Source organism: Pristiophorus japonicus, chromosome 2 (assembly GCF_044704955.1).
Source record: "Pristiophorus japonicus isolate sPriJap1 chromosome 2, sPriJap1.hap1, whole genome shotgun sequence".
Classification (NCBI taxonomy): Eukaryota; Metazoa; Chordata; class Chondrichthyes; family Pristiophoridae; genus Pristiophorus; species Pristiophorus japonicus.
The window spans coordinates 198,087,830-198,110,300 of record NC_091978.1 but is presented as its reverse complement, the minus strand read 5'-3'; the positions used below and the strand labels follow the sequence as shown (position 1 = coordinate 198,110,300).

General features: G+C 42.6%; 1 protein-coding gene across 1 annotated transcript in view; it reads right to left on the bottom strand.

The window, feature by feature from the left end:
* Positions 1-524: 524 nt before the first annotated feature.
* The window catches only part of LOC139243238 (transmembrane protease serine 6-like), a 74,448-nt gene continuing 52,501 nt past the window's right edge, over positions 525-22,471 (bottom strand). The window contains exons 2-7 of the mRNA XM_070870730.1: positions 21,834-21,992; positions 16,588-16,653; positions 15,821-15,986; positions 9,811-10,076; positions 8,079-8,212; positions 525-1,351 (exon numbers count right to left, since the gene is read on the bottom strand). Of these exons, the coding sequence (XP_070726831.1) occupies positions 1,187-1,351; positions 8,079-8,212; positions 9,811-10,076; positions 15,821-15,986; positions 16,588-16,653; positions 21,834-21,992 (956 nt within the window). The 3' untranslated portion in view covers positions 525-1,186. The remainder of the gene's footprint in view (positions 1,352-8,078; positions 8,213-9,810; positions 10,077-15,820; positions 15,987-16,587; positions 16,654-21,833; positions 21,993-22,471) is intronic.

Genomic DNA, 22,471 nt, shown 5'->3' with positions numbered 1-22,471 from the left:
GGAATGTGCAGAACCAATTAATAAATCTCAGAACTCTACCACATGATAGAAGTAGAAGTGTTTTTATGCTGTCTCAGATATTTATTTCCTTTTCCAGGGCATCAGCCTTGGCTCAGTGGTAACACTCTTGCCCAAGTTGGAAGGTCATGGGTTCAAACCCCACGCCAGAGTCCTGAGCACATAACATAGGCTGGTACTTCAGTGCTGTACTGAGGCAGTGCTGCATGGTCATTGGTACCATCTTTAGGATGACCAAAGTCCCAACTTTCATGCACCGTTTGATGAATTGGAAGGTTGAGTTTCCCCCAACAACTTAATGTGTATGGTTTTACCAGCTTAGTGTACATGTTGCACTTAGAAACGCTTACTGAATTAGTACAGTATGTGGGTGCACATTTTGGGAAATGAATGGTAAAAGTTACCTACAGTTACTGTAGGAATGCATGTAAAGCACTCTATAGTGTCCTTTACAATTGTGAAACACCTTTTTACATTCAAGACAAAAGCTTCAACTTGAACAGGGATTTTAAAAAGTTGAAATTTTATTGCAAACTTAGTTTCACATTTTCATTACATCAATTAATACAATATATACTTTGTCTTTTCATACTGAAATATTCAGTCACATTGTAACATACACAATTCCACCATTCCTGATGGTGCTTGGCTCAGAGTGCAAACTATTACATGCTCAACAGATCCATGTTTTTTTTTAAAAACGACAAGTTTAGGAGTTCCAATGGAGCCCAACTTAATAGATTCGACAAATTCTGCACAGGTTGGTTTAGTATACAGCTATAATACAGTGGAACATATTGCAAACATGAGAAAAAAAAGACATTGCCATTTGCATCTCATGCAACACAGAATAGTGATGTGTTAAATAATTACATTAACAAACCAAAGCTTGTGGGGTGGAATACAATAAAAGGTGGAAGTGTTTTAAGAAACCATCTAGGTCTCATTTAAGTGAATAACAGCGATCGGGTCTCAGCAAGTGGTGAAAACTTTTTCAAAGCATTCTATGTTCAATCACACTTCAATATAGCATGAAGAAACTATTAAACAGTTTACTAGAAAACCATTTACTGTTATTAGTTGTAATACATTTGTGCATAGCATTACTAAATCACCAGCAACGAGATGACATCTTTAGCATCACCATAACTCAACTGGCAGCATCACTTCATCCATTTATGTTTTCCCCTAGCCATTCCCGGAAGGATGTTGTCCTTGCATATACCCCTAGATAATTAGGTCTTCCACAGCCCACTCCGAAGGAAACAATTCCTGCCACCACCCATGCCCGAGAATTCTCATCTTGGCACAGCAAGGGTCCTCCAGAATCGCCCTAGAACCAAGGCAGAAAGCAAGGTTCATGTGATTTGTGGTAGTGTAATGGTTATAGTACTAGACTAGCAATCAAGAGGTCAGGTTGTTAAACCCACTCATGGCAAGTCATAAAATTGACTTACACATCTGTTAATTTGTAGACTGGCAGAAAAAAAAACGATGAAAGCTGCTGTATTGTTGTGCAAAAAACACAACTAGTTTACTAATATTCTTCAAGTAAGGAAACCTGCCACCCCCACCTAGCCTGGCCTACATACGACTCCAGTCCCACATTATATAGTTGAATCAATGTTCTCAAGGTAACAAATTCTTTGCCCGTAGTTGGAGAAGAAAAACAAAAGCTCCATTAGTTTCTATGAAATCTCATTGTGGCAGCTTGGTGCAACAATCCGGCGTTAGCTTTGTGTGTAAAATATCATGCATTGGGGGTTAAACTTTGTTTGACAATTTCTTCTGCTTGCCTCCCCATCAAATTTGATCTACAAGAAATTGATTGTGGATCAATCTTGGGAAAATTCCATAAAACGCTACTTTGCAGCATCCCACTTTCTTCTCTCATTTAGATGTGCATAAAGGAAATATTAAAAGAGTTAGCAACCATGCTTAAAGGAAGAAAAAACTGTTTTATATTCACTTAATCTGTAGTTCTTGTTTAATTGCTTGCACGAGTCCCCAAATAGAGCACATCATATCACCGAGGATCCAATTCTCGGCTGTACCTAGTGACCACCAACTTCCATTCGTACAAAAGGCAATCTTGGGGAAAGCTGGTAAAGTGGGACATGTTAACCTTTCATCTCTGGAGGACTCTGAACCTAGTCAGATTGATGGGTGCTATGTCAGCCCTCAAGGAAAAGGAGCAGCTTCAACCCAGTATCCTACAGCAAGATGTGTACAAGTTTGCAATTTCACTCAAGACTACCACAAGGGTGGGTAGTACTATAGGATGTGATATTCTGAGGTTATAACTGAAGTATACCAACTCTGGTCCTTTGGGCATTCTCCCCCACTGCCCCCCCCCCACCGCTCCACAAACCATCAACAGCAAAACCTTCAGACTCCTAGGCTCCATGCTTTGGCATTCCCTTCCCAAACCTCTGTCCCTCCACCTTCAAGACCTACTTAAAACCCATCTCTGTGATCAAGCTTTTGGTATACCTTTGGCTAGCCTTTGATCACACTTTTCAAGTGCTTTGGGATGTTTTGCTATGTTAAAAGAGCTATATAAATGCAAGTTATTGTGTGCAAAGTAAAGTTATACTCTTGAGCTAGTTACATATGGTTTGGAAGTGCTTATACATAAGAATAAAAGAAATAGGAGCAGGAGTAGGCCATATGACCCCTCGAGCCTGCTCCGCCCTTCAATAAGATCATGGCTGATCTGATCATGGACTCAGCTCCACTTCCCTGCCCGCTCCCCATAACCCCTTATCCCCTTATCGTTTAAAAAACTGTCTATTTCTGTCTTAAATTTATTCAATGTCCCAGCTTCCACAGTTCTGAGGCAGCAAATTCCACAGATTTACAATCCTCAGAGAAGAAATTCCTCATCTCAGTTTTAAATGGGCGGCCCCTTATTCCAAGACCATGCCCTCTAGTTCGAGTCTCCCCGATCAGTGGAAACATCCTCTCTGCATCCACCTGGTCAAGCCCCCTCATAATCTTATACGTTTCGATAAGATCACCTCTCATTCTTCTGAATTCCAATGAGTAGAGGCCCAACCTACTCAACCTTTCCTCATAAGTCAACCTCCTCATCTCCAGAATCAACCTAGTGAACCTTCTCTGAACTGCCTCCAAAGCAAGTATATCCTTTCGTAAATATGGAAACCAAAACTGTATGCAGTATTCCAGATGTGGCCTCACCAATACCCTGTATAGCTATAGCAAGACTTCCCTGCTTTTATACTCCATCCCCTTTACAATAAAGGCCAAGATTCCATTGGCCTTCCTGATCACTTGCTGTACCTGCATACTATCCTTTTGTGTTTCACACACAAGTACCCCCAGGTCCCGCTGTACTGCAGCACTTTGCAATCTTTCTCCATTTAAATAATAACTTGCTCTTTGATTTTTTTTCTGCCAAAGTGCATGACCTCACACTTTCTAACATTATACTCCATCTGCCAAATTTTTGCCTACTCACTTAGCCTGTCTATGGCCTTTTGCAGATTTTGTGTCCTCCTCACACATTGCTTTTCCTCCCATCTTTGTATCGGCAGCAAACTGGGCTATATTACACTCAGTCCCTTCATCCAAGTCGTTAATATAGATTGCAAATAGTTGAGGTCCCAGCACTGATCCCTGCGGCACCCCACGAGTTACTGGTTGCCAACCAGAGAATGAACCATTTATCTCGACTCTGTTTTCTGTTAGTTAGTCAATCCTCTATCCATGCTAATATATTACCCCCAACCCCGTGAATTTTTATCTTGTGCAGTAACTTTTTATGTGGCACCTTGTCAAATGCCTTCTGGAAGTCCAAACACACCACATCCACTGGTTCCCCTTTATCCACCCTGTTCGTTACATCCTCAAAGAATTCTAGCAAATTTGTCAAACATGACTTCCCCTTCATAAATCCATGCTGACTCTGCCTGACCGAATTTTGCTTTTCCAAATGTCCTGCTGCTACTTCTTTAATAATGGATTCCAACAGTTTCCCAACCACAGATGTTAGGCTAACTGGTCTATAGTTTCCTGTTTTTTGTCTGCCTCCTTTTTTTAAATAGGGGCGTTACATTTGCAGTTTTCTAATCGGCTGGGACCTCCCCAGAATCCAGGGAATGTTGGTAAATTACAACCAATGCATTCACTATCCCTGCCGCTACTTCTCTGAAGACCCTAGGATGCAAGCCATCAGATCCAGGGGATTTATCTGCTTTTAGTCCCATTATCTTACTGTGTACCACCTCCTTAGTGATTGTGATTGTGTTAAGTTCCTCCCCCCGCCATAGTCCCTTGACTATCCACTGTTGGAATATTGTTAGTGTCCTCCACCGTTAAGACAGATACAAAATATTTGTTCAGAGTTTCTGCCATCCCCATTACTAATTCCCCAGTCTCGTCCTCCAAGGGGCCAACATTTACTTCAGCCACTCTTTTCCTTTTTATACACCTATAAAGGTGGGACCAGTACAAACCGGACGTTTTGCACCTAGGCAGGACCGGAACCAATGTCCGAGGGGGAGTGTTTGCTAGTGCTGTTGGAGAGGAGTTAAACTAATATGGCAGGGGGATGGGAACCAATTCAGGGAGACAGAGGGAAACAAAATGGAGACAGAAGCAAAAGACAGAAAGGAGATGAGTAAAAGTGGAGAGCAGAGAAACCCAATGCAAAAAACAAAAAGGGCTATTTTACAGCAAAATTCTAAAGGGTCAAAGTGTAATAAAAAGGCAAGCCTGAAAGCTCTGTGCCTCAATGCGAGGAGTATTCGGAATAAGGTGGACGAATTAACTGTGCAGATAGCAGTTAACGGATACGATGTGGTTGGCATCACGGAGACATGGCTCCAGGGTGACCAAGGCTGGGAACTCAACATCCAACAGTATTCAACATTTAGGAAAGATAGACAGAAAGGAAAAAGAGGCGGGGTGGCGTTGCTGGTTAAAGAGGAAATTAATGCAATTGTAAGGAAGGACATTAGCTTGGATGATGAGGAATCGGTATGGGTGGAGCTACGGAATACCAAAGGCAGAAAACGCTACTGGGAGTTGTGTACAGACCTCCAAACAGTAGTAGTGATGTTGGGGAGGGCATCAAACAGGAAATTAGGGGTGCATGCAATAAAGGTGCAGCAGTTATCATGGGTGACTTTAATATTCCTATAGATTGGGCTAACCAAACTAGAAACAATACGGTGGGGGAGGATTTCCTGGAGTGCATAAGGGATGGTTTTCTCGACCAATATGTCGAGGAACCAACTAGGGGGGAGGCCATCTTAGACTGGGTGTTGTGTAATGAGAGAGGATTAATTAACAATCTCGTTGTGCGAGGCCCCTTGGGGAAGAGTGACCATAATTTGGTGGAATTCTACATTAGGATGGAGAAGGAAACAGTTAATTCAGAGACCATGGTCCAGAACTTAAAGAAGGGTAACTTTGAAGGTATGAGGCGTGAACTGTCTAGGATAGATTGGCGAATGATACTTAAGGGGTTGACTGTGGATGGGCAATGGCAGACATTTAGAGACTGCATGGATGAACTACAACAATTGTACATCCCTGTCTGGCGTAAAAATAAAAAAGGGAAGGTGGCTCAACCGTGCCTATCAAGGGAAATCAGGAATAATATTAAAGCCAAGGAAGTGGCATACAAATTGGTCAGAAATAGCAGCGAACCAGGGAACTGGGAGAAATTTAGAACTCAGCAGAGGAAGACAAAGCGTTTGATTAAGGCAGGGAAAATAGAGTACGAGAGGAAGCTTGCAGGGAACATTAAAATGGACTGCAAAAGCTTCTATAGATATGTAAAGAGAAAAAGGTTAGTAAAGACAAACGTAGGTCTCCTGCAGTCAGAATCAGGGGAAGTCATAACTGGGAAGAAAGAAATGGCAGACCAATTAAACAAGTACTTTGGTTCGGTATTCACTAAGGAGGACACGAACAACCTTCCGGATATAAAAGGGGTCAGAGGGTCTAGTAAGAAGGAGGAACTGAGGGAAATCCTTATTAGTCGGGAAATTGTGTTGGAGAAATTGATGAGATTGACGGCCGATAAATCCCCAGGGCCTGATGGTCTGCATTCCAGAGTACTTAAGGAGGTGGCCTTGGAAATAGCAGATGCATTGACAGTCATTTTCCAACATTCCATAGACTCTGGATCAGTTCCTATGCAGTGGAGGGTAGCCAATGTAACCCCACTTTTTAAAAAAGGAGGGAGAGAGAAAACAGGGAATTATAGACCGGTCAGCCTGACATCAGTAGTGGGTAAAATGATGGAATCAATTATTAAGGATGTCCTAGCAGCGCATTTGGATAGTTCCAAGTCAGCATGGATTTGTGAAAGGGAAATCATGCTTGGCAAATCTTCTGGAATTTTTTCAGGATGTTTCCAGTAGAGTGGACAAGGGAGAACCAGTTGATGTGGTATATTTGGACTTTCAGAAGGCTTTCGCCAAGGTCCCACACAAGAGATTAATGTGCAAAGTTAGAGCACAAGGGATTGGGGGTAGTGTGCTGACGTGGATTGAGAACTGGTTGTCAGACAGGAAGCAAAGAGTAGGAGTAAATGGGGACTTTTCAGAATGGCAGGCAGTGACTCGTGGGGTACCGCAAGGTTCTGTGCTGGGGCCCCAGCTGTTTACACTGTACATTAATGATTTAGACGAGGGGATTAAATGTAGTATCTCCAAATTTGCGGATGACACTAAGTTGGGTGGCAGTGTGAGCTGCGAGGAGGATGCTATGAGGCTGCAGAGTGACTTGGATAGATTAGGCGAGTGGGCAAATGCATGGCAGATGAAGTATAATGTGGATAAATGTGAGGTTGTCCATTTTGGTTATAAAAACAGAGAGACAGACTATTATCTGAATGGTGACAGATTAGGAAAAGGGAAGGTGCAACGAGACCTGGGTGTCATGGTACATCAGTCATTGAAGATTGGCATGCAGGTACAGCAGGCGGTTGAGAAGGCAAATGGCATGTTGGCCTTCATAACGAGGGGATTTGCGTACAGGGGCAGGGAGGTATTACTACAGTTGTACAGGGCCTTGGTGAGGCCACACCTGGAGTATTGTGTGCAGTTTTGGTCTCCTAACTTGAGGAAGGACATTCTTGCTATTGAAGGATTGCTGCGAAGGTTCACCAGACTGATTCCCGGGATGGCGGGACTGACATATCAAGAAAGACTGGATCAACTGGGCTTGTATTCACTGGAGTTCAGAAGAATGAGAGGGGATCTCACAGAAACATTTAAAATTCTGACGGGTTTAGACAGGTTAGATGCAGGAACATTGTTCCCAATGTTGGGGAAGTCCAGAACCAGGGGTCACAGTCTAAGGATAAGGGTAAGCCATTTAGGACCGAGATGAGGAGAAACCTCTTCACCCAGAGAGTGGTGAACCTGTGGAATTCTCTACCACAGAATGTTGTTGAGGCCAATTCACTAAATATAGTCAAAAAGGAGTTAGATGCAGTCCTTACTACTAGGGGGATCAAGGGGTATGACGAGAAAGCAGGAATGGGGTACTGAAGTTGCATGTTCAGCCATGAACTCATTGAATGGCGGTGCAGGTTTGAAGGGCCGAATGGCCTGCTCCTGCACCTATTTTCTATGTTTCTATATAGAAACTCTTGCTGTCTGTTTTTATATTTCGTGCTAGTTTACTTTCATAGTCTATCTTCCCTTTCTTAATCATTTTTTTAGTCGTTCTTTGCTGGCTTTTAAAAGCTTCCCAGTCTTCTGTCCTTCCACTAGTTTTGGCCACTTTGTATGCCCTTGTTTTTAATTGGATACCATCCTTTATTTCTTTAGTGTGCCACGGATGGCTATCTTTTCTCTTACACCCTTTCCTCCTCACTTGAATATATTTTTCGAGAGTTGTGAAATATCTCCTTAAATGTACACCACTGTTCATCAACCGTCCTACATTTTAATCTATTTTCCCAGTCCACTTTAGCCAACTCTGCCCTCATACCTTCATAGTCTCCTTTATTTAAGCTGATGGAATGTACCACATTTAATATGACCATTCACAGAGAGGAAGAAAAAACAATTCTGTACCTGGCATGCATCTTTACCACCTTCCAGGTACCCTGCACAAATCATCTGTTTAGTTATTTTTGGCATGACCATTTGGCACTGGCTGTTGTTGAAAAGTTTCACTTCAGTCTTCAAAAGCTCATTACTAGGTAATCCTTCAGGCAAGTGAAAAAAAGTTGAACAAAATAAGTTTGTAAGCCAAAATCATTAGCAATATTTAAAAAGTGAATGACAGGGCAGACTCTTGTGCCCACATTGAATCCTTATTTCAATGCAGCAGGATTGACATCTAGTCATTTTCTTCCGCTAAGTCCCTAACCATCACACGCCATTAGCTAGCAAAGGGAACAGGTCAGGCAACTTAGTCCTGAGCTTCTGTCAATACTGTCTAGCCAGTCATTAGGAGTATTACTTTTTCCCCCCTATAGAGGGGGAAACTGTGCAGGTAGGCAGTTAACATTCTCCAAGCCACCAGCATCTTACCATCCATGATTTTAACTTGCTATCCTGAGCAGGCAGCAAGGACACCCACCCAAAGCTGGTGAGGCCCTTCAGTACATATGCATCTCAGGTCCCACCGTCAACTCAGGCCTGAACGAGGAAGCTGTGTGGCTTTCTTGCCGGCCAACCCAGGAGAGAAATTGATCAGCTCCAGAAGAAGCTGAAAAGGTAAGCGAGCATAAACGCCTGCATGGACTGGTTAGGTCAAATGGCCTGTTTCTATGCTGTATATCCTATGTATGAGTTTCTTTCCTTTGTGGAGCCAGGAATACTCCTACTCCTCTGGACCCCACAAAGAAAGCTTAGGCCTCCCATTGCACCAGACTCCACCACCCCCCCATCCAGAACACAAAACCCCTGGAACACGTTCCCACCACCTAACTCGTGTTGGCAGCTGGCCATGGGCCACCTGATTTTCCTTCAGCCAGTAGCTGTTTCTTGCCCACTCCAGGTGGTTAGTGGCATGTTAACTCAAGGTTAAAATAGCTAGAGGCTGATTTCGGCAACAGTGGCAGAGTTTCAAAACTCATTCGTTATCCAGCCGGACTTAAAATCAAGGTGTAGTCTTATAGGTTACTGTTCCATACAACATGCTGCATTGTGGTTACTGCTCAGTATCTATAGAAATGAAATACACCAGGTATTGAGAAAAAGCAGTTCCAGTTTTTTGTTACAGTAATACAAGATTGCATGGAGATATGGATTGCACTGCTGAGTATAACATTGACAAATTTATGCAAGATAACATTTCACTAAAAGTGTTATTAAAGGCTATTATTTCAGTGACTAAGTTAAATTCTATTTTAGAAAAGATTCTTACTAGTATTTTGAAGATTATGTTGCACAAAACTATCCCATTTATGTGAAATTGGTACCCTTGGTGACTGCACCATATTCACAACACCCCAATTAGTTTAAATGGTCAAGTATACACATGCACATTTACGGTTACAAAATTTGATTGTGTAAATGGTCATCAAATCCCAGAATAACTTGTCTCAATTGGCCATAAACAAATTTCTGCATTCCTGGGTTAATATTTCTAGTTATGTTCTAAAATTAACCCTTTTTTCTGAACCCATTGCCTCCTCCAATATCCATGCTGAGTGCTTGGGCAACACTGAAATCCTCCCGGAGGCAATTTACCTTAATGACCATCCCAAGAGAAGCAGATGTGCAAACAGTTGGAACTGCAATTCAAATTTATATTTCAACCTCTAACAAAACATATTTTATGATTTTAGATATGTACCATGTTCCTCTGTGGTTCCCCATCCAATAGTCGTACATCTTCTGCCAGAAATGAATGACGCTGTGGCTGAAGGTAGACAAGCCGGTTGGACAAAGTCTGTATATTGAACTGGATGTGCCAGCTCCAATAGGGCAACATCATAATCAAAGGAAGATATTCCCCGAGAATGAATAATTATCTTCTTGATTTTTCGTTTCTGGACTTCTTGGTTGGTTGCCTGATCTAAGAAATGTAGGCCCAAAACTGCAGACCAGGTCATTGCTGTCCTATAATCCAAACAGAGGGGGAAAAAAGTCACGATTTGTTTTGGGGAAATTGACTAATAAACTCGCTAATTTCCTAAGTAAAGAATGTAGAATGGGACTGATCAATTAGATGGTGGGGAAATTGAGGCATGATCCATATTCAAAAAGGATCAATAGAACTGGTACGAGTAGATTAGTTTCATTTAAGGTTTGCAAGTTTTATTTTTGTTCTGACAAAGTCGAATTGTGTCCAGACTCCTCTCCCCACTTCTCTCAGTGATATACATACACTATAAGCTCCTAACAAAAATGTAATTAACTGTGGACCATCAACCCATTTAACAAAGGCTAGACAAATATTTTTCTATTAATGCATCTGAATACAAAGTTAAGGGTAACAAAGAACAGTCCAGTCACAGATGATCAAAATGGAAGCAGCACATGGTTCGTGTACACACATGCACACAGTGAGCATGGACAAGGGTGATGAAAAATCTGAAACTTTGGCCAATTGTGGTGGTGAGGGCATGTCAAAGGATTTAATATGCTGACTGTTTACTTCAATTGTTTAGTTCCTTCAGCAACTGAAAGAGTTAGCCCGAGCCCAGTGGTACACGGTCTGGATGAACAGGCCTGATGGACTAAATGACCTTCCCTATACTTGTTAGTTTTTAAGTCACCAGTATGTATCAAACTCATGGCTTCAACAAACAATCTGGATTGTTCCTAGGAAGGCAGATAGAGCAATTCAACCCACCATTAATTGGCCTGATCAGCAAGGCACAAAGCAATATCAATGGCAGTCAGTTTCATTTTAATTTAAATGCAGAATTTTATTTAACTCCCTATCAAAATACAGTGGAAAAAGTATGGGAGTCAACTCTCCATTTTATGTACTTTTGACAATTATATCAAGAAGTTCTTCAGTGGTCATTCCAGATACAGTAGCGGATTTGGAAACCCAAGAATCATTTAAGGATCAATTGGATCATGCAGTGTGGGGTGGGGCGGGGTGGGGGAGGAACGGCAAGGTCTTTCTGGATGAAAGAACATCGACAAAATAGCCTCCTTCATCTTGTGATCTCGTGAAATAAAATCAGCAAGAGCCGAGCACTTATTGTCTTGCAACCACTTATTGTGTTTGCAAGGTGACCAGGACTGGGAACTAAATATTCAGGGGTGTTTGACAATTCGAAAGGACAGACAGAAAGGAAAAGGAGATGGGGTAGCTCTGTTGATAAAGGATGGAATCAATGCAATAGTGAGAAACGATATTGGCTCAAATGATCAGGATGTTGAAACAGTTTAGGCGGAGATAAGAAATAATAAGGGGAAAAAGTCACCGGTGGGCGAATTCTATAGGCCCCCTAACAGTAGCAACTCTGTTGGTCGGAGTATAAACCAAGAAATAATGGGGTCTTGTAAAAAGGGAACAGCAATAATCATGGGTAATTTTAACCTCCATATTAATTCGGACAAATCAAATTGGTCAGGGTAGCCTTGAGGAAGAGTTCATAGAGTGCATAAGGGACGGGTTCCTTAAGCAGTATATAACAAAACCAACCAGGGGGCAGGCCATCTTAGATCTGGACCTGTGTAATGAGACAGGATTAATAAACAATCCCCGAGTAAAGGGTCCCCTTGGAATGAGTGATCATAGCATGGTTGAATTTCAAATTTAGACGGAGGACGAGAAAGTTGGATCTCAAACCAGCGTACTGAGCTTAAATAAAGGTGACTACAAAGGTATGAGGGCAGAGTTGGCTAAAGTGGACTGGGAAAATAGATTAAAATGTAGAACGGTTGATGACTTGTGGTGTACATTTAAGGAGATATTTCATAATTCTCAAGAAAAATATATTCCAATGAGGAGGAAAGGATGTAAAAGAAAAGATAGCTATCTGTGGCCAACTGAGGAAATAAAGGATGGTATCCAATTAAAAATAGGGCATACAAAGTGGCCAAAACTAGTGAGGGGACAAAAGATTGGGAAGTTTTTAAAAGCCAGCAAAGAATGACTAAAAAAAATGATTAAGAAAGGGGCAAGCACCATCGGAGCAGGCCAGGGAGTGGAAGGAGCAGCGAGGTGGCATACCACTCCAGGGAGCAGCACGTGCTGGAGCAGGAGAGCAACGGCAGCGAAGAGGATGACTGGATTGGATGTCACCAAGATCCAGGTTGCTGATTGGAGCGCGGGCAGGTACTGTAGGAGCGGCGAGGTCGGGACGAAGGAACGGCGAGAGATTGTAGAGGGGCGTGATCGGGACCAAGGAGAGGTGTGAGTTCAGGGCCCAGAAGAGGCAAGGGCCCGGGGCAGCAGGGGCCACCCACACGGCGATATGTGTGCGCAGTAGGTCCATGCAGCAGAGCTGGTCTCCAGTCATCTTGGATAACCCTTGCCACTGGACCAAGACCAAGCTCTGACAAGCCCATGTGGTGGCTGCTGTGCAATGGCCACCACACGTTAAAAAAATCCATGCACAGTCATCTTCCACCCTTTAGTTCGGGACCTGGAATATTAGGTCCTTCATTGAAACACCTGTGAACTTTATGGCGTGGAAGCAAGTCATCCTCGACTCGAGGGACTGCCTATGATGATGAGACTATGAAATTAAACTAGAACGAAATATAAAAACAGATAGCAAGAGTTTCTACAGGTACATAAAAAGGAAAAAAGAGTGGCTAAAGTAAATGTTGGTCCCTTAGAGGAAGAGACCGGGGAATTAGTGATGGGGAACATGGAGATAGCAGAAACTCTGAACAAATATTCTGTATCAGTTTTTACGGTAGAGGATACTAAAAATATCCCAACAATGGATAGTCAAAGGGCTATGGGGGGGTGGGAAAGAGGGGGAAGGAAATTAACACGACCACAATTACTAAGGAGGTGGTACTCAGTAAGATAATAGGACTAAAGGCGGATAAATCACAGGGACCTGATGGTTTGCATCCTAGGGTCTTAAGAGCAGCAGGGATAGTGGATGCATTGGTTATTATTTATCAAAATTCCCTGGATTCTGGGCAGGTCCACAGCAGATTGGAAAACTGCAAATATAATGCCCCTATTTAAAAAAGGAGGCAGACAAAAAACAGGAAACTATAGACCAGTTAGCCTAACATCTGTGGTTGGGAAAATGTTGGAGTCAGTTATTGAAGAAGCAGTAGCAGGACATTTGGAAAAGCATAATTCAGTCAGGCAGAGTCAGCATGGATTTATGAAGGGGAAGTCATGTTTGACAAATTTGCTAGAATTCTTTGAGGATGTAACGAACAGGGTGGATAAAGGGGAACCAGTGGATGTGGTGTATTTGGACTTCCAGAAGGCATTTGACAAGGTGCCACATAAAAAGTTACTGCACAAGATATCAGTTCATGGGGTTGGGGGTAATATATTAGCATAGAGGATTGGCTAACTACCAGAAAACTGAGTTGGGATAAATGGATCATTCTCGGGTTGGCAATCAGTAACTAGTGGGGTGCCGCAGGGATCAGTGCTGGGACACCAACTATTTACAATCTATATTAACGACTTGGATGAAGGGACCGAGTGTAACATAGCCAAGTTTGCTGACGATACAAAGATGGGAGGAAAAGCAATGTGTGAGGAGGACACAAAAAAACAGCAAAAGGCCACAGACAGGCTAAGTGAGTGGGCAAAAATTTGGCAGATGGAGTATAATGTTGGAAAGTGTGAGGTTATGCACTTTGGCAAAAAAAATTCGAAGAGCAAGTCATTATTTAAATGGAGAAAAATTGCAAAGTGCTGCAGTACAGCGGGACCTGGGGGTCCTGGTGCATGAAACACAAAAGGTTAGTATGCAGGTACAGGAAGTGATCAGGAAGGCCAATGGAATCTTGGGCCTTTATTGCAAAGGGGATGGAGTATAAAAGCAGGGAAGTCTTGCTACAGTTATACAGGGTATTGGTGAGGCCACACTTGGAATACTGCGTGCAGTTTTGGTTTCCATATTTATGAAAGGATATACTTGCTTTGGAGGCGGTTCAGCGAAGGTTCACTAGGATGAGTCCGGAGATGAGGGAGTTGACTTATGAGGAAAGGTTGAGTAGGTTGGGCCTCTACTCATTGGAATTCAGAAGAATGAGAGGTGATCTTATTGAAACGTATAAGATTATGAGGGGGCTTGATAAGGTGGATGCAGAGAGGATGTTTCCACTGATGGGGGAGAATAGGACTAGGGGGCATAATCTTAGAATAAGGGGCCACCCATTTAAAACTGAGATGAGGAGGAATTTCTTCTCTCAGAGGATTGTAAATCTGTGGAATTCGTTGCCTTAGAGAGCCGTGGAATCTGGGACATTTAATAAATTTAAGACAGAGATAGACAGTTTCTTGAGAGAATAAGGTGTTATGGGGAGCAGGCAGGGAAGTGGACCTGAGTCCATGATCAGATCAGTCATGTTTGTATTAAATGGCGGAAGCAGGTTCGAAGGGCCATATGGCCTACTCCTGCTCCTATTTCTTATGTTCTTATTGTGACAGGCAAAACTTCAAGGGAAAAGGTCACAAGCTTTCAATATTAAAGGCATTGCTTTAATAATTTTTCTCAGTCAGATAAAGTGCAAATTGGAGTTATGTAAAATCATCTAAATAGTGTAGTTTGTTTCTTTAAAAAAAAAATTCCACGACAAATAGCCAAATTAGGCTGACATATCACATTTTAGGATCGATTGATCATTTCTTCCTTTAAAAAAAAAGTTACTTTTAATATTATGATTTTAATAGTAGTGTATTCATACAAGTTTAAAATAAAAGGTTGTAATGATAGATAATTAAAATGTTAATGAGGAAATATTCATGATTTCTCATAAGCTAAATAATAAGCAATCCATTATTCTGTCTCAGCAACCGAAAAACTTCTCATACCCATTGTGTTAAAAGAATCATACAACACAGGATGCCTTCGTGTGTGTGCCAGCTCTTGAAAGAGCTATCCAAATTAATCCCACGACCGTTCTTGCCCCACAGCCCTAAAAAAAATATATATCTAACTCCCCTTTGAAAGTTACGAATGAATCTGTTTCCACCATCCTTTCAGACAGTACAGTCCAGATCATCATAACTTGCAGTGTAAAACAAATTCTCCTCATGGAAAATATTTGATCCCATGCAGGCTGTGAACAGAGTTATAATGAGATTTTTTTTAAATAAATAAATAGAATGCTCCAAGGCAGTCAGGCAAGAAATGCCAAGAGAACAATAAGACAACCCACTGATGTGGGAGAAGGATGACGTCAACGTCCCAAGTCTGGAGGCCCCACACAGGGCACTCACCAGCTTTTACATGGAATGAAACTACGCAGGCGCAAACATTTGAATGGACCACGTAGCCAGTTAAAGGGACCACACGCGAAAAACAAATTAGAGGGAACGTTGGATGACATTTACAGTTTAAAAAAATATAAATTGAAAATAGTTGTACTGCTTGAATTAAAGGTCAATCAAACTACTGTACTGTATGTTCACCTTATTGTAAACTAAAGCAGCTTATTGATTTGCATCAAGCCTCAGTTCACCAAGTGTTTAGTTGGTTTGCCTTTGAAGAGATTGAAGCCACCGTCCAAAATATCCAATTCAGAGCACCAGGGCATTCAGAGCACCAGGGCATACTATTGTTACACACCTGGGTTATGCTATCCTTAAAAGCAAGATCCTCAGACCACTTATGGGAGTGACAAAACACCACTGAACCAAAAAAGTATCTATGGCATACCTGAATTTTTAACAGCAGGTAATTGACATTTACCTGTCCCTGAAGCAATGTGCAGCAGACATAATCCATCGACAGGACACAAGGGTTGCTCCACAAACGTGATTTCCATTAATCTCCAAGCTCACTTGGAAAGGCCACTCGCCATCATATGTACTTAATCCACCTACAATCCTGCCAACAATTTTTTGTTGTCCACAACCTTTCACAAAAGAATCAATTTTATTAACATCTGTTAATGTGTCACAATCAAAAATTTGCTTCTTACAATATTAGCATGGCAACAATAATGGGAGAAAAAGTTAGAATTTTCTATCTACAGAATCAGAAAACTCAGCCCATCACACGTGTGAACTCTTCAACTGTCGTCATCTAATCCAATACTACAGGAGCTGACTCAAAGACTCAAAGCACAAACCCTTGGAAAAATATTCCAACTGCCCCTCTAATTACTTCCCTGGGAATCTGGAGTTTGCACTCCCTTGGTTACCAATTAACCAACTTGTGGAAATTGTCTCTTTACCCTCTCAAACACATGTGTAGAAAACACATTTAATCCCTACATTTTGAGCTTTTCTTAAATACAACCTCTCATTTCAGTAAATCTTCACTGTACCCTTTCCATGACTCCAATAACCTCCCTTAAATGGAGGTGTCCAGAGTGGCAGCCCAACTAACAGCTTGTACATGCTCAAATTCACTGCCTTGTTTTGTTTTTGTATACAGTATCCTTGTATATAAAATCCAGAATTAAATTTACCTTTTAATATTTTAACTTAAATAGAAACACAGTTGTCACTTACCACAGGCTGCATGATCAGATATTTTGCAAGCATCATTATCCATACACTGGAGTGGGAAGTAAAGGACTGCAAAGTGAAATAAAACATTTATTATTTTAGAAGGCAAGCTATAGGTACGTACATCAATTAGTTTTAAACACACTCCTTCATGCAAATCCTCTAGTAAACAGCACTGATGTATTCAGAGAACCAGTTTAGATCAGGACACAACTGGACCGACTTCTTTATAGGGCTAGAACCCCCACTTTTGTGGTTAGCGCCCAAAAATGGGCGTTATTTCCGGCGTGGGTGGTAAAAAAGGGTTTTCAGATCGTCAGCTCCTCGCCAATTCTCAAGACACCTAGTTTCCATTTTTGAAAATGGGCGTTACCGCGAGCGATGTCAAATGAGCGGTAGCGTTAAATTTTTCTGACTTTCTGCCATAAAGTGTGGCCGTCCTTAGCAACGGCATGGCAACGCTCGATTCCCGCGATTCTGGAGGTAAAGGGTCACCATGACACGCGTGTAAGAAACAGAGAGAGAGGGAGCTCAGAGGGACTGAAGGTGTGGCTGTTTTGGAAGGAAGGAGGGAGACTTTAGAGCTTCACAGCAAGAAGGCAAACAAAAATTAGCTGTTACCAGCCACTTATTTGACAGAATTTGCCATATAATGGAGAGAGAGGGAGGAGGAGGCATCACAGCACACTGTGAAGACTGACACTGGAAAGAACAGTGAGGTGGGAGAGGAGCACATTGGAGGCCTCAAAAAAGCCACGAGATTCTTGGACGAGGCAAATACCTCACTCCTGCAGGGGGTCGAGTCACGCTGGGGTGATTTGACACAGGGAGGGCGTGGGAAGCCCACCCCAAAGGCCTACCAGAAGATATGGACAGAGATAGCAGAGGTGGTCTCGTCGGCGACCAACAAGGTGCGTGAGGGCAACCAATGCCGCAAACGATGGAACAGCTTTATGGGATCCGCAAGAGTAAGTATTAGATTGATTTACATGTACTTATATATTTATATAATTTGATTTGTAACAGTCATGAGTGACTATCAGCAGATGTGAGGTCTTGTACTTTTACCGGGAATGTTTTACTCAAAGCCTGCGTTCACAGTGTATGTCTTTAGGAAAAGAATGATAAGAATCATAATTACATCTGTCGGTTATGTGTTGTATCAGTGTCTGTGACAGTACCTAAGCAATGATCTCACGCAATGATCTCATGCCATGTCGTCCTGGTACCTTTTACAGATGAAGCTATTGACGATGAGGTTGGTGCAGAGGCGAATGGGTGGGGGGCCACCAGTCCCCAGCAACATCACTGAGATGGAGGAGCGAGTGCTCACACTCATGGGGAAGCACCCACGGACAGCCACGGACACATCTGCAGACCCTGAAGTGATGCCACATGAGTAAAGCTTACACCATTGTGATCTAAAGTCAATAAATGCCACACCAACTCATATCCGACCAATCATATATGATAGATGATTTCTAAAAGTGTCATATAAATAATGCTCGCCTCATGAAAATCATTGCAATGCACAATGTGTTGATGGTCATGAAATGTGATGTCTGCAATGATTTTGAGAGCGGTGGTGCTTGCATATGCTGTGTGTAGCGCTGGACACACCTTGTGACCCTAGCACCCACTTCTCCTCTAATAACCTCATTTGTGTCTTGCAGCTCAGCCAGCGGTGTGGTCCCAGGCAAGGCCACAGAGGCCAGAAGGTGGGGGCGCGGGGCTGGAGTCGGCGGACGATCCTACTAAATCTGGTGCTGAGGAGCTCAGATTGTTGCTCATCAATCCCCTGGGTCTGTTCTCAATGGATGAGAGTGCGGACTTCGAAGAACCTGCATCGCCACGCTCCAGAAGCCATTTCACCCCAAGGTCATCTAATGGTCCTCTGGTCATTCCTGCCTCCACTCTGGAGGTGCCGGCCCCAAGCACCTCTCCACAGGGCACTCCATTTGTCCCCAGGACGACGCCAACCCCGCGGAGGCCTCGTGTTCGTGGCAGGTCTGTTCCACGAGCATGACATGACAACGGAGAGTTGGTACAGTTGCCCAGGAGGACTGTAGACATTGGTGACCAGCTCATTGGGAGTGCATATCCCGACACCTGGCCACCATGACTGAGTATATTCCACGCACATGGCGGAGTCCCTGGATGCGATAGCCAGGAACACTGCTGCCACAGGCCTCCCAGTGGTCCCCGAGCAAGGCACTCCACCCCTAGGTTTCGCCCCACCGCTGCAAATGACAGATGAAAGCAAGGACCAAGATCCTGCTTCTGCATCAGAGAATGTTGTCCCCTCAGCACCCCCTGCTCCCGTACCCATGCAACCACCGCATCTGCCTTCATCCCCCCCAATGAGGCAGCGCCTGAGGAGCTTCTCGGCCAGGCGCCATAGAGCAAGGAGGGGAAGTGGTAGAGGTGGGAAGAAGGAGAGGGGAGAAGGAAAGTGAGGTGCATGTGCGCAGGTGATGGCTGTGTTATATCTCCATCTGGGTGTATGCAATTTGTTGCAATGTTTGGGAGCTGGGGACCACGCTCTTGCTTTGCCTTTGTATTCTGTGTTGGTGGACATGTTGACCATGTGATTTATGTCAATGGTGTGAAAAGTTGGGTGTGGGCGGGGGTTGGGTGTTATTGGCTGTGATACTTATGATTTCAGACCAAGGTTGCTATTAAACTTTTATTATTGAACATAACCTTGTTGCGAAATGTCTCAGATAGCTGGACTGTTGCACACTGGTGATTCCTTACCGTGAAAGGGTTAAATACAACTTATCAATCAACGTAAACTTTAACTGGCACCAAAGTGATGGGCACCATTGATATCTGAGCTGCACACACACACACAGCAGTGTGTCAGCATTGTCACTCACATCAGCGCTCTTTCAGGCAAATCTTTCCGATATCAGCTCCTCACGCAAGAGTGGGATTTAACAAATGCCAACCACAACGCTTGCGCCCGTCCCGGTTAATTCCACTTTTTGTGGCCGTTTTTTTCAGCAGGCGATATTCTGGGCGATGTGTGCGAGGTGGTGAAATTGACGGTGGGCGATCTCCATGGCCGCTAGTTTGGGTAAATATGCTCTTTACGACAAAAAACTGTCGCCGGGCGTTATTATTGAATCTCTGCGTTAATTCCGTGAGGAAAGTAATGCTGGGTGATAATATCGGCGTTGAAATCGCCCATTCTGTTGATTCCACCCAAAAAAAGTGGGCGGGCGGTAATATTTTTTCTCGGCGTTAAGCCCATTGGGAAAATAACGCTTGCCGATAAGTCTCCTATCAGTCTCCTGTCAGTTTCCATTTTGTGCCAAAATGGGCGATATGTGGGCGTTATACGTCATTTCAGCAGTAAAAAGGGCGGTAAGCATCAAAAAAAGTGGGGGTTCTAGCCCATAGGGTTTTGGATTTCAGGGGATAGAGCAAAACAAAAATGATAGGACACAAGAATTAGAAATTCACACTTTAATTGTTCTAACCCAATCAGCAACGGATTATATTATCCCAGTTGAATGGGAAACTTGTGTTTTGTTTTCTCCTCTCCCTGCAATCCAAACTATTGTAGCAAGAATGTTGCTGACACATTGATCCATTTATAAAATCCATTCAAAAGCACAGGTTAGATTAGTCGATGAATAAAATCAATTCAAAAGCATAGGTTAGAAGATTAGTGGAGGAACTTTTCAAAGAGTTGTTAAATATGCCAACGCCTCTGAAAATAGCCAAGGAATTGAATACAAAAACAAAAGTTTTGACAGAGGTGTGCACTTGAAACAGTAACTTGTCTGTTTTCTCCACTTTCTCCACAGATACTGCAAATAATATCTCACTTTGTAACTTTAGTCTAATCATTACAGAAAAATGCAGATCTCACTACTGAAAATACTGCCAGAAACAGACGTCTCGGTACATCTTGGTTTACATTAAGTTAATCAGTACATCATCTATTCTTACTCAGTTATACAACTTCGTCAGAGGCGCACTCAACACTCAAGAAGCTCGACACCATCCAGGACCGAGCAATTTGCTTGATTAGTACCCCTACCACTGGACTCAGTATCCATCCCCTCCCAATACCAGCACACTACGGTTGCAATGTAGATCTACAGGATACACTGCACAAACTCCTTACAGTTACTTCGATTTATACTGCCAAGAACAACAAGAGCAAGAATCTTAAGGGAACACTACAAGCTCCAAATCACACACCATCCTGACTTGGACATACATTGCCATTCCTTCATCATCGGTGGGTGAGAATCCTAGGATTCTCTACATCACACTTTTGTGAGAACGTCACCACAAGGGCTGCAGCAATTCAGAACGCACACCACCACCACCTTCTCAGGGCAACTAGGGATAGGCAGTAAATGCAGTCTTACATCCCAAGAACAAAAAAAACTTAACCGATGCTCATAGAATAGTTATAGCACAGAAGGAGGCCATTCAGCTCGCCGAGCCCATGTCAGCTCTCTGCAAGAGAGTTCAGCTGCAGTCAAAAGTTAGAGCGACTATCTTCATAAAGTGATATTTACCCCACCCTTTCCTTCAACCACTGTCTGGCTCACCTGTGACAGAGGCTGTGGTTCTCGTATTGGACTGTACAGCCACCTAAGAACTCATGCTAAGAGTGGAAGCAAGTCTTCCTCGATTCCGAGGGACTGCCTATGATGATGATGATGATGATGATGATGATGATGATGATGAAAGTGATATTTAACAAAAATAGTTTGGGAATAGAGAATAACAAATTTCACTCATTTAAAATCATCACAGGTAAAGCAATAAAAAGCTAACTTTCAACATGATTAAACAGTTTGCAAATACTTTAATAGCAATGGCCTTTAGGAAATATTAGAAATACAAAGGGCAGCATCGGTAGGAGAGACAAATGAAGTAAAGTTTCATGTGACCATCCTCAGAACTGTCCTGATAAAGGGCACATACCCAAAACAGTCTTTTCACTTCACAGGTGCTGACTGAGCTGCTGTGTATTTGCAGCACTTGTAGTTCCCACTTTTTAAACCAGCTTAAAAAAGTCTTAAGTTTCATTATTTAGCTCCAGTCGCACAGGAATAAGTAATTCGGTACATTCTCAATTTACTGTTCCAGAATAGACCAAGTAGACGGCTATCAAAACTACAGCATTTATCTATAAATTTCAATTAAAACAATGGTCTCAAGAAGCTTTAGTCTATTACATCACTAAATATAATCCCCCATCCATATAAAAACATACTCACTCATTACAACAGCGGTCAGCAACGTCACTACAACAACAAACACGACTGAAATTGTTGCAAGTATCTTTAAAGTTCGAGCAGATGGCATCAGTGTCTCGACTTCCTCGGTCGGCGGAGCTTCTGTATTCGCACTTCTCATTTTAACTGCTGGGACTAACTCTTACGGAAAACAAAATAAGTAGAGATTTAAGTAAGCTGCCCTGTCTAATCTTATCATTTACCACAGTAATCACTGCTCTCAACCGAAAACAGTACATGTGGAGAGGGACTGCACCTTATTTATAAAGGCGTGTGTAAGGGATAAATTGTAAAAGTTGCAAATAGGTGGTCAGAATTATACTGAAGGTAGTGAACTTATCAGTATTTGAACTTATCATACATAATTGCCTATGTATGTAACACTTGCTTATGTAGGTATAGCACAAATGTATAACGCATTAAGCTGAATCCGTAACCTCTAATACTTAAACAGCAAAATCAGCTGTTGTTGATCAGAAGTATCTGAGGAAGAGATAAGGAAGCCAGTTTAGGTGTCTATTATACTGTGACAAAGTGCAAGTCATGGAACAACACCATAGAAGATGGGCAATTGCCTATATCACTCAGAGACAGTTTGATAAGAGTCGACAAATCAATGT